At 45.5% G+C, this 12,146-nt stretch overlaps 1 protein-coding gene across 2 annotated transcripts in view; it reads left to right on the top strand.

The window, feature by feature from the left end:
* The window catches only part of LOC138663337 (oocyte zinc finger protein XlCOF8.4-like), a 41,476-nt gene extending 40,137 nt beyond the window's left edge, over nt 1-1,339 (top strand). The window contains exon 7 of one of the 2 annotated variants that reach the window (XM_069749512.1): nt 539-1,339. In XM_069749512.1, coding sequence (XP_069605613.1) covers nt 539-1,137 — 599 coding nt within the window. In that variant the 3' untranslated portion in view covers nt 1,138-1,339. The remainder of the gene's footprint in view (nt 1-538) is intronic. The other variant, XM_069749514.1, reaches the window with a different exon arrangement.
* Nucleotides 1,340-12,146: the final 10,807 nt, after the last annotated feature.

Genomic DNA, 12,146 nt, shown 5'->3' with positions numbered 1-12,146 from the left:
ACTAAATCATGAACGCCAGATAACCTCCAAAAACACTGCTGTAGGTGCTCAATCCATATGGGGGAAAAAACATGCAGGGAATCCACAATAAACAAAGAAAATAATGGATGGCACTCACCAATGTGGTTATTTTTTGCTTTATTAGATGCTGGGCGGCTGAGGCATGGGAGACATGTGCAAGGTACGGACTACAGCTGTTTCGCGCTCTAGTCCGTACCTTGCACATGTCTCCTGTGCCTGAGCCACACAGCGTCTAATAAAGCAAGAAATAACCGTATTGGTGCGTGCCATCCATTATTTTCTTCGTTTATTGTGTATTGCATATTTGTGAGTCAGAATGAACAAACAGTTGAACACCATGCTTCTTTTGTTCATGCTGTTTTCTATTAGACTGTGAACTGTCATTGTCTTGGTGAATAATTCACATTTTTTACAGAACTTGCCATTTTTCCTGACAGTTTAAGTAGAAATGTTAAAAAAATATAAAATTTGAGGATATCTTCTAAAATAATAATTGTTTTTTTTTTTTTGTTGGTAGATGACTGTACCAAGAAATCAGAGGGACAGCTGACATCTTCAATTTTTAAATCAGATGATCTTGAGATCCAACAGGATACAATTAGAGTGAATGCCATTCTTCCAGATATACCATCATCCCTTCACTGCAAAGATCTGTCATTTGATCCTTTGAAACAGGTCTTGTCTTCTGATTCATTACCAACTACTAAAGCAAATCATAGTCGCAAAATAAACATTAAAAAGCAAACTACTTATAAATCAAAGAATCCATTATCATGTTCAGAATACGGAAATGGTTTTCCCTTCGAAAAGACTTTTCTTAAACATAAAAAAATTCACACAGCAGAGAATAGATTTTCTTGTTCCAAGTGTGGGAAATGTTTTAACTGGATATCAGTTTTTGTTAAGCACCAGAGAACTCACACAGGGGAGAAGCCTTTTTCCTGTTCAGAATGTGGGAAATATTTTAACCAGAAATCAGATTTGGTTAAGCACCAGAGAAGTCACACAGGAGAGAAGCCTTTTTCCTGTTCAGAATGTGGGAAATGTTTTACCCGAAAAGCGCATCTTGATCACCACCAGAGAACTCACCCAGAGAAGGCTTTTTCAGGTCCTTAATCTGGGAAATGTTTTAAACGGAATTCAACTCTTAAAAAACATCAGAGAAGTCGAGCAGGGGAGAAGCCTTTTTCATGTTCAGAATGTTGGAAATGTTTTAACTGAAGATTGTATTTTCTTAAAGGGGTTGTGCACTACTATGGCAATCCTTTGTCATTCATCATGTATGGCTTTGTTAAAATAAAAAAAATTCATACTTGCCTTCCGTGCCTATGCTGTTCCAGTGGTGTCGGCACTCGTGTTCCCAGGGCTCATATGAGGTTGTTGCATTACACAAGCCCTGCGCCCAATCAGCTCCGGCTTTACTTTCTCCGCCTTCGGACGTGTTGGAACATCAACAGGAAGCCTGGGCTGCGACTCCCCTTTGATTAAGTCTTGTTGTTCAATTTGTCCAAAGGTGAGAACAGTGACGCCTGTGCTAATTGGACGCAGAGTTCATATGACATAACTACCGTATTTTTCAGATTATAAGACAAACTTTTTCCCCCAAAATTTCTGGGGAAAATGGGGGTGTGTTTTATAATGCAGACGTACCTTACCGGCCGCGGTGGAGCAGGGTCCCTGGGTCGCTGCTGGAGGAGGCAAGAGTGTAGTATTGCTGCAGGCCGCAGGCTGGGATGAGGGGGTGTTAAGATGTGCGGTGCATCGCTGCAGGGGGCTCTGCTGACATTTTGTGAAAGCCTGGAGCCCCTGCAATTACATGCTTTCCTATGCGGTGGAGATCCCGAGATCTCCAATAGTTATATTAGTTTGCATGTGTACTGGCCCTACTTATATCATTTAACCTGTAATGATCATACCACAAGTTTCCTGAAGCCAGAAATTGCCATATGTTCTCTCTCAGGAATACTGTAGATGAGTTTGCGAGCTTGATACAATGTTTGCAAAACAAGGAAAGAGAAAAAAGACGCTGCTACAAAATGCACACCACCCAGTATATGAACATACAAAACAAACACTTTATTGGCATAAACAATAAAAACAATTAAAATCACTACGCCACTGCGGACCACCTGGATACATAACATACATATATATAAACAAGCAATTTATACAGCCTGTCAATATGTCCGTGGAAAATATGAAGACGTATATAGTAATAACATCCTACCTAGCGGCTCATGGGGAATCTAAGGGCAAACATATATACGATGACCCACAGAACCCGGAAAAAGGAATAGGCCAAATAACCGAAAAACCACCCATATATAATAAGACATAAGCCTGAATCATAAGAGCATAATACCCACAGTAAAAACACAGACCAATTTATAAATTGACAAGCTGAAGTATCCAGGGGGCCGGGTGGACCATAGCCCCATGCGTATCGCCTCCCAAATGAGGCTTCGTCAGGGGAAGTGCATGGACTACCAATGTGCAAGTGTATATATGCACACATAATCACTGTTTTAAGCACCTACCGGTGTGTGGTCGAGTCCTATCATGAAAACGGGGCTGATGCGTCACCCCGGACCGGAAGTGACATGCCCCAGAAAACTAAAGAGTAAGGCACATAGAGCGCCTGCGCCCGTGCAGTAAAACAAACTAGCACAGGGGGCGCGTGTGCGCAGTGACGTCCAGAGGAGCGCAGTCAGGGATAAGAATAAAGAATAAGGCACGTAAAGCGCTTGCACCCGTGCAGGAAAATAAACCTGAACAGGGAGCGCGCGTGCGCAGTAATATCCGGGAAAGCATAGGCAAAGATAAAGCAGCGCCCGCATGAATACCAGCGCCCATAAGAATTTATAAGCTGCCGTATTAATAATTGCACATGTATGGGGCAATACAGCAGAGCACAGCCAGAATGGAGTCATGCCACTGGAATAAATAAACTGATCCAAATGGCCACAATAAAGTAAAAAGAAAAAAACAATATAAATTGGTTAGCGCGCGTCCGCGACTATACCATGAAGATGTCATTAACCCATATAAGCCCGTATCTGGGTCAAATAGGTCACCCCACTGCGCGTGCTCGGGAATAATTCCCGAGCAGGCGCAGATAGGGGGCCAGACTAGAAGGGCCCTTGAACAAGGCTCCAAGATGGTGCCAAAGGACCAATATGAGTATATAAAATCATGCAAAAATGAAATAATAAGGCCCATATAAATGAAAAATTAATAATAATAAGTCAAGTTGTAAGGCCAAAAGGATGGATGTATTAATGCATTAATACCAGGGACCATGGACGTGTGTGGAACAACCAGACCTAGAGGGCATAAATATACCCACACCATAATCCATACCTACATACAATGGACACACATACCCCCAGAAAAAAACACATGCATAAAATCCACGTACGGTCACAACCACACACATACAACGAGACCCACATGCAATGCACGTATGAAACATATACCCCCAATACCTCATATACGGCATGTATGCAGGGCAAGAACTCTCATATCCCCCCAAAAAAGGAGAGATCAATCACTCATCATCCACGAGTCGCCAACTCATATATAGTTAAGTAAATAAGGCAGCACACTTTTTATGCCCTCCCTAAAGTTCATAAGGGCCTCTCTCCCCTGAAGGGATGCCCTATAGTTTCAGGTGTTGGCTCACTGAGTCAGAATGTTGGCATTTACATAGATTACATCTTACGTCCGTTTGTAACATCATTGCCCTCATATGTGCGGGACACATCAAACCTACTCCAAAAGATAGACGGCGTTGTTGTAGAACAGGGGACCATGTTAGGTTCAATCGATGTTGAGGCTTTATACAGCAGCATTCCCCACACCATGGGCCTTAAGGCATTAGAATACTATCTAAGGACGAGAGCCGTCTTCTTTGAGAAATACAGTAAATTTGTGGTGGAGTTGATGGTTTGTTTTAACCCACAACTACTTTCTTTTTGACGGTAAGTACTTCCACCAGCTCAGGGGGACCGCGATGGGTTGCTCTTGTGCACCCTCGTATGCAAATATCCTCCTGGGCTGGTGGGAGGAAACCGCAGTGTTCTCTGGGGTAGAGGAATGGTGGACCAATAAAATATCGGCGTGGTACCGATATATAGATGGTCATATGGAGTGGTACAGAAACGGAGTTCAACAGCTTTGTACAAGGGTTAAACAATAACGAGTTTGGTCTGAGATTCACGTCAGAGAGTGACATGTGTGAACTGGCCTTTCTGGAGGTAAAAATCACCATCAATGCTAATGGCATGCTAGATACAAGACTGTTTCGTAAGCCAACAGCCACTAATGCTCTTCTTCGGTGGGAGTGTCACCATCCGGCTCCCCTGAAGAGGGGCATTCCTCGGGGCCAATACCTAAGGGCAAGGTGAAATTGCTCCAGTCCTGCCACCTTTAGGGCACAAGCATATGATCTGAGAGAGAGATTCCGGGATCGGGGATATCCGGATGAGGTCCTGGATCCAGCCTTTAGAAATGCTATGGGTAGAGAGAGACAGACTCTCCTACAGACCAATAGAAAACCAGAAGTTGAAAATATCCCGAGGATCATTGGAACTTATGATAACCAGGTCAATCGGGTTTTCAGTGTCCTCAAAACACATTGGGGTATTCTACAGATGGACGAGACTTTGGTAGATATCATCCCAGGTAGACCCCAGATCACCTTCCATAGGGGACATTCTTTGAAAGATCGGCTTGTACACAGCCATTATAAAAGACCTAAACATGAAGGAACCTGGCTTGATAGACGGATTAATGGTACGTTCAGGTGTGGAAATTGTTCATTTTGTGATTATATAGTACCATGCAAGAGCTTTATTAGTGCATCCAATGGAAGACACTTTTTTTGCAGGGACTTTGCTAATTGTAAGACCACTGGGGTGGTCTATATGGCTACGTGTACATGTCCGAAAAACTATATAGGGAAGACCAAAAGAGAATTGAGAAGGAGGATCGTGGAACACCTGGGAGATATCAAGAATGGTAGAGACACCCCTGTTGTGAATTCTGTGGCAGAGTTCACTCCTGTGGTCACAAGTGGTACTTCGGCTGATTCTCTCTGGGAACTTCCGTTTGTGGAGGAAAGTGGTACTGCGGCTTCTGAGTTTCCTCCCTCAGGTGATCTGGTGAGGTCGTTAGGTGCTTCTCTACTTAACTCCACCTAATGCTTTGATCCATGCTTCCTGTCAATGTTCCAGTGTTGGACTTGTTTTTCCCTGGATCATTCCTGTGGCCTGCTGCTCTGCATAGCTAAGTGCTTCTTTGCTATTTGTTTGCTATTTTTTCTGTCCAGCTTGTCTAATTGTTTTGCTGGAAGCTCTGGGACGCAAAGGGTGTACCTCCGTGCCGTTAGTTCGGTACGGAGGGTCTTTTTGCCCCCTTTGCGTGGTTTTCTTTAGGGTTTTGTGTAGACCGCAAAGTTATCTTTCCTATCCTCGCTCTGTTAAGAAAGTCGGGCCTCACTTTGCTGAATCTATTTCATCCCTACGTTTGTCTTTTCATCTTAACTCACAGTCATTATATGTGGGGGGCTGCCTTTTCCTTTGGGGTATTTCTCTGAGGCAAGGTAGGCTTATTTTTCTATCTTCAGGCTAGTTAGTTTCTCAGGCTGTGCCGAGTTGCATAGGCAGAGTTAGGCGCAATCCACGGCTGCCTCTAGTGTTGTTTGGAGAGGATTAGGGATTGCGGTCTGCAGAGTTCCCACGTCTCAGAGCTCGTTCTATTATTTTGGGTTATTGTCAGATCACTGTATTTTCTCTGACCGCTATGTCCATTGTGATACTGAATTGCCTATCATAACAGTACAGGAAGCCAAAAGTGCTAATGATTCTCAATAGAGGGGAAAAAAAGTTCTGAGACCATTTTTTTTCTTTGCACTGTGTTTTGCCTTTTTTTTTCCCCTAGACATTTGGGTGGTTCAGGACACAGGTGTAGCAATGGACATTAAAGGTCTGTCTTCATGTGTGGATCAGCTCACGGCAAGAGTTCAAAAGAATTCTTTGTTAGAACCGAGAATTCCTATTCCAGATTTGTTTTTTGGAGATAGAACTAAATTTCTGAGTTTCAAAAATAATTGTAAACTGTTTCTGGCTTTGAAACCTCGCTCCTCTGGTGACCCAGTTCAACAGGTTAGGATCGTCATTTCTTTTTTGCGTGGCCACCCTCAGGACTGGGCATTTTCTCTTGCGTCAGGAGATCCTGCATTAACTAATATCGATGCGTTTTTCCTGGCGCTTGGATTGCTGTACGATGAGCCTAATTCAGTAGATCAGGCAGAAAAAAATTTGCTGGCTCTTTGTCAGGCTCAGGATGAGATAGAGGTTTATTGCCAGAAATTTAGAAAATGGTCCGTGCTCACTCAATGGAATGAATCTGCGCTTGCAGCTATATTCAGAAAGGGTCTCTCTGAAGCCCTTAAGGATGTCATGGTGGGATTTCCTATGCCTGCTGGTTTGAATGAGTCTATGTCTTTGGCCATTCAGATCGGTCGACGCTTGTGTGAGCGTAAATCTGTGCACCATTTGGCGGTATTACCTGAGATTAAACCTGAGCCTATGCAGTGCGATAGGACTATGACCAGAGTTGAACGGCAAGAACACAGACGTCTGAATGGGCTGTGTTTCTACTGTGGTGATTCCACTCATGCTATCTCTGATTGTCCTAAGCGCACTAAGCGGTTTGCTAGGTCTGCCACCATTGGTACAGTACAGTCAAAATTTCTTCTGTCCGTTAACTTGATCTGCTCTTTGTCATCGTATTCTGTCATGGCGTTTGTGGATTCAGGCACTGCCCTGAATTTGATGGACTTGGAATATGCTAAGCGTTGTGGGTTTTTCTTGGAGCCCTTGCAGTGTCCTATTCCATTGAGAGGAATTGATGCTACGCCTTTGGCCAACAATAAGCCTCAATACTGGACCCAGCTGACCATGTGCATGGCTCCTGCACATCAGGAGGTTATTCGCTTTCTGGTGTTGCATAATCTGCATGATGTAGTCGTGTTGGGGTTGCCATGGCTACAAGCCCATAATCCAGTATTGGATTGGAAATCCATGTCGGTGTCCAGTTGGGGTTGTCAGGGGGTACATGGTGATGTTCCATTTCTGTCAATTTCGTCATCCACCCCTTCTGAGGTTCCAGAGTTCTTGTCTGATTACCGGGATGTATTTGATGAGCCCAAGTCCGATGCCCTACCTCCGCATAGAGATTGTGATTGTGCTATCAATTTGATTCCTGGTAGTAAATTCCCAAAAGGTCGACTGTTTAATTTATCTGTGCCTGAGCACACCGCTATGCGCAGTTATGTGAAGGAATCCCTGGAGAAGGGGCATATTCGCCTGTCATCGTCGCCATTAGGAGCAGGGTTCTTTTTTGTAGCCAAGAAGGATGGTTCGCTGAGACCTTGTATAGATTACCGCCTTCTTAATAAGATCACTGTTAAATTTCAGTACCCCTTGCCATTGTTATCTGATTTGTTTGCTCGGATTAAGGGGGCTAGTTGGTTCACTAAGATAGATCTTCGTGGTGCGTATAATCTGGTGAGAATCAGGCGAGGCGATGAATGGAAAACTGCATTTAATACGCCCGAGGGTCATTTTGAGTATCTAGTGATGCCATTCGGACTTGCCAATGCTCCATCAGTGTTTCAGTCCTTTATGCATGACATCTTCCGAGAGTACCTGGATAAATTCCTGATTGTGTACTTGGATGACATTTTGATCTTCTCGGATGATTGGGAGTCTCATGTGAAGCAGGTCAGAACGGTTTTTCAGGTCCTGCGTGCTAATTCTTTGTTTGTGAAGGGATCAAAGTGTCTCTTTGGTGTGCAGAAGGTTTCATTTTTGGGGTTCATCTTTTCCCCTTCTACTATCGAGATGGATCCTGTTAAGGTCCAAGCCATCCATGATTGGACTCAGCCGACATCTCTGAAAAGTCTGCAAAAGTTCCTGGGCTTTGCTAATTTTTATCGTCGCTTCATCTGCAATTTTTCTAGTATTGCCAAACCATTGACCGATTTGACCAAGAAGGGTGCTGATTTGGTCAATTGGTCTTCTGCTGCTGTGGAAGCTTTTCAAGAGTTGAAGCGTCGTTTTTCTTCTGCCCCTGTGTTGGGTCAACCAGATGTTTCTCTTCCGTTCCAGGTCGAGGTTGATGCTTCTGAGATTGGAGCAGGGGCTGTTTTGTCGCAGAGAGGTTCTGATTGCTCAGTGATGAAACCATGCGCTTTTTTTCCAGGAAGTTTTCGCCTGCTGAGCGAAATTATGATGTGGGCAACCAAGAGTTGCTGGCCATGATGTGGGCATTCGAGGAGTGGCGTCATTGGCTTGAAGGAGCTAAGCATCGCGTGGTGGTATTGACTGATCATAAGAACTTGACTTATCTCGAGTCTGCTAAGCGTTTGAATCCTAGACAGGCTCGTTGGTCGCTGTTTTTTGCCCGTTTTGACTTTGTGATTTCGTACCTTCCGGGCTCTAAAAATGTGAAGGCGGATGCTCTGTCTAGGAGTTTTGTGCCCGACTCTCCGGGTTTATCTGAGCCAGCGGGTATCCTCAAGGAAGGAGTTATTGTGTCTGCCATCTCCCCTGATTTGCGGCGGGTGCTGCAAAAATTTCAGGCTAATAAACCTGATCGTTGCCCAGCGGAGAAACTGTTTGTCCCTGATAGGTGGACGAATAAAGTTATCTCTGAGGTTCATTGTTCGGTGTTGGCTGGTCATCCTGGAATCTTTGGTACCAGAGAGTTAGTGGCTAGATCCTTTTGGTGGCCATCTCTGTCGCGGGATGTGCGTACTTTTGTGCAGTCCTGTGGGATTTGTGCTCGGGCTAAGCCCTGCTGTTCTCGTGCCAGTGGGTTGCTTTTGCCCTTGCCGGTCCCGAAGAGGCCTTGGACACATATCTCTATGGATTTTATTTCAGATCTTCCCGTCTCTCAAAAGATGTCAGTCATTTGGGTGGTCTGTGATCGCTTTTCTAAGATGGTCCATCTGGTACCCTTGTCTAAATTGACTTCCTCCTCTGATTTGGTGCCATTGTTCTTCCAGCATGTGGTTCGTTTGCATGGCATTCCAGAGAATATCGTTTCTGACAGAGGTTCCCAGTTTGTTTCGAGGTTTTGGCGAGCCTTTTGTGGTAGGATGGGCATTGACTTGTCTTTTTCCTCGGCTTTCCATCCTCAGACTAATGGCCAGACCGAATGAACCAATCAGACCTTGGAAACCTATTTGAGATGCTTTGTTTCTGCCGATCAGGATGACTGGGCGTCCTTTTTGCCTTTGGCTGAGTTCGCCCTTAATAATCGGGCCAGCTCGGCTACCTTGGTTTTGCCATTTTTCTGCAATTCTGGGTTCCATCCTCGTTTCTCTTCAGGACAGGTTGAGTCTTCGGACTGTCCTGGTGTGGATACTGTGGTGGACAGGTTGCAGCAGATTTGGACTCATGTAGTGGACAATTTGACCTTGTCCCAGGAGAAGGCTCAACGTTTCGCTAATCGCAGACGCCGTGTGGGTCCCCGACTTCGTGTTGGGGATCTGGTTTGGTTATCTTCTCGTCATATTCCTATGAAGGTTTCCTCTCCTAAGTTTAAACCTCGTTTCATTGGTCCGTATGGGATTTCTGAGGTTCTTAATCCTGTGTCTTTTCGTCTGACCCTCCCAGATTCTTTTTCCATACATAACGTATTCCATAGGTCATTGTTGCGGAGATACGTGGCACCTATGGTTCCATCTGTTGACCCTCCTGCCCCGGTTTTGGTGGAGGGGGAATTGGAGTATATTGTGGAGAAGATTTTGGATTCTCGTGTTTCAAGACGGAAACTCCAGTATCTGGTTAAATGGAAAGGTTATGCTCAGGAAGATAATTCCTGGGTTTTTGCTTCTGATGTCCATGCTTCCGATCTTGTTCGTGCCTTTCATGTGGCTCATCCTGGTCGGCCTGGGGGCTCTGGTGAGGGTTCGGTGACCCCTCCTCAAGGGGGGGGGGGTACTGTTGTGAATTCTGTGGCAGAGTTCACTCCTGTGGTCACAAGTGGTACTTCGGCTGATTCTCTCTGGGAACTTCCGTTTGTGGAGGAAAGTGGTACTGCGGCTTCTGAGTTTCCTCCCTCAGGTGATCTGGTGAGGTCGTTAGGTGCTTCTCTACTTAACTCCACCTAATGCTTTGATCCATGCTTCCTGTCAATGTTCCAGTGTTGGACTTGTTTTTCCCTGGATCATTCCTGTGGCCTGCTGCTCTGCATAGCTAAGTGCTTCTTTGCTATTTGTTTGCTATTTTTTTTGTCCAGCTTGTCTAATTGTTTTGCTGGAAGCTCTGGGACGCAAAGGGTGTACCTCCGTGCCGTTAGTTCGGTACGGAGGGTCTTTTTGCCCCCTTTGCATGGTTTTCTTTAGGGTTTTGTGTAGACCGCAAAGTTATCTTTCCTATCCTCGCTCTGTTAAGAAAGTCGGGCCTCACTTTGCTGAATCTATTTCATCCCTACGTTTGTCTTTTCATCTTAACTCACAGTCATTATATGTGGGGGGCTGCCTTTTCCTTTGGGGTATTTCTCTGAGGCAAGGTAGGCTTATTTTTCTATCTTCAGGCTAGTTAGTTTCTCAGGCTGTGCCGAGTTGCATAGGCAGAGTTAGGCGCAATCCACGGCTGCCTCTAGTGTTGTTTGGAGAGGATTAGGGATTGCGGTCTGCAGAGTTCCCATGTCTCAGAGCTCGTTCTATTATTTTGGGTTATTGTCAGATCACTGTATTTTCTCTGACCGCTATGTCCATTGTGATACTGAATTGCCTATCATAACACACCCCCATAGCACGTCACATCTGGGAGATACACCGGGGTGACAATAAGGCACTCTCTTTCTGTGTCCTGGAGGTGAGAAAACAAAATGGAAGGAAAGGGGACTGGGATAGGGTTATCCTGCAAAAGGAAACCCAGTGGATATTTAGGATGGAGTCAGTGGTCCCGGGAGGACTAAATGAGCGGCTAACCTATGGTTGCTTTGTGTGAATTGTTTTCGTCGGTTCCGTCTTTGCTCCCCTGCTCCCCTGGTATGAATAGGACAGCGGTGCAGACCTAGTAGACGGCTTGGAGCAAGTAATATAAGGATATAGGAGTTTGTTGTTAATTTTGTATGGGTACTCCAGGTTATCATTATATAATGGTCTTAGGATAAGATGATTGTGGGTTGGGGATTTACTGACTGACACCGTATGTTACTGCATACTTACCATTTGTGCGCATGATTGTGGAGTGCCCCCAGACGCAGGGCCGCGGGTTACTCAGTACCGGTCCTCTTTGGCTCAGTTCTGGGGATGTCACGGTGGCTGGATCCGGTCCGTGACCCTGCTAAGGAGCGTCCAATAAAAGGGATGATGAAAGTCAGCTAAGGTTTCGTGACGCCACCTGTGGTATTCAGTCAGGGTGACCGACGCTGCTTGGGGTCCACTGGGGTGATGTGATGGCAGCTAGATGATATACCTTCCCACAGGTGAAGTATGTCCCCAGGGCTTCCCAGTAGTGTAGGTGGCGATGGTCTGAGGTGCAGTCAATAACGAGGACACAGGGTTGCAGTCTCTTTACCTCTTTACTGAAGACTTCAGGATCCGCAATCCAGAGCACTGTTAACAGGGCTGTCTGAGACCGGCCGGTCCGAAGGCACATCCAGAGTTCTCTTTGCAGGTGGAAATCAGTGCCTACCACTAGCGCCTGTGTGTTGTAGTTCTTCCCTGCTGAGCATTCGGGATAGTCCTCACAACTTCTGTTCTCGTTCTTTCTAGTTCTTTCTCATTCTTTCTATTCTCCGTCCCCCAAGTTTGTTATGGCTAGGACGCACCCGTTTGACGGGAAGGCTCGGAGCTATTCTGGGACCCTAGAGATGCTCCATCTCCACGGTTGCCCCCTATGTCTGCTTAGGTGATGTAAGGTAGACAGCCAACCTGTAATTAACTGTCCTGCGGTATTTGAAGTAAGGCATAAAGTCAGTTACTTCCTTGGTGTTCCGGTCACCGGCTACGCGCCTCATTAGGATGTTGCCGTTCTCGGGGCATGACTCCTACTGGCTCTCCTTTATGCTTGATCTCGTTTCTCACTGTCCACAATATCCTT

The sequence above is a fragment of the Ranitomeya imitator genome, chromosome 2 (assembly GCF_032444005.1).
Source record: "Ranitomeya imitator isolate aRanImi1 chromosome 2, aRanImi1.pri, whole genome shotgun sequence".
Classification (NCBI taxonomy): Eukaryota; Metazoa; Chordata; class Amphibia; order Anura; family Dendrobatidae; genus Ranitomeya; species Ranitomeya imitator.
This window is presented reverse-complemented; position numbering and strand designations above follow the sequence as displayed.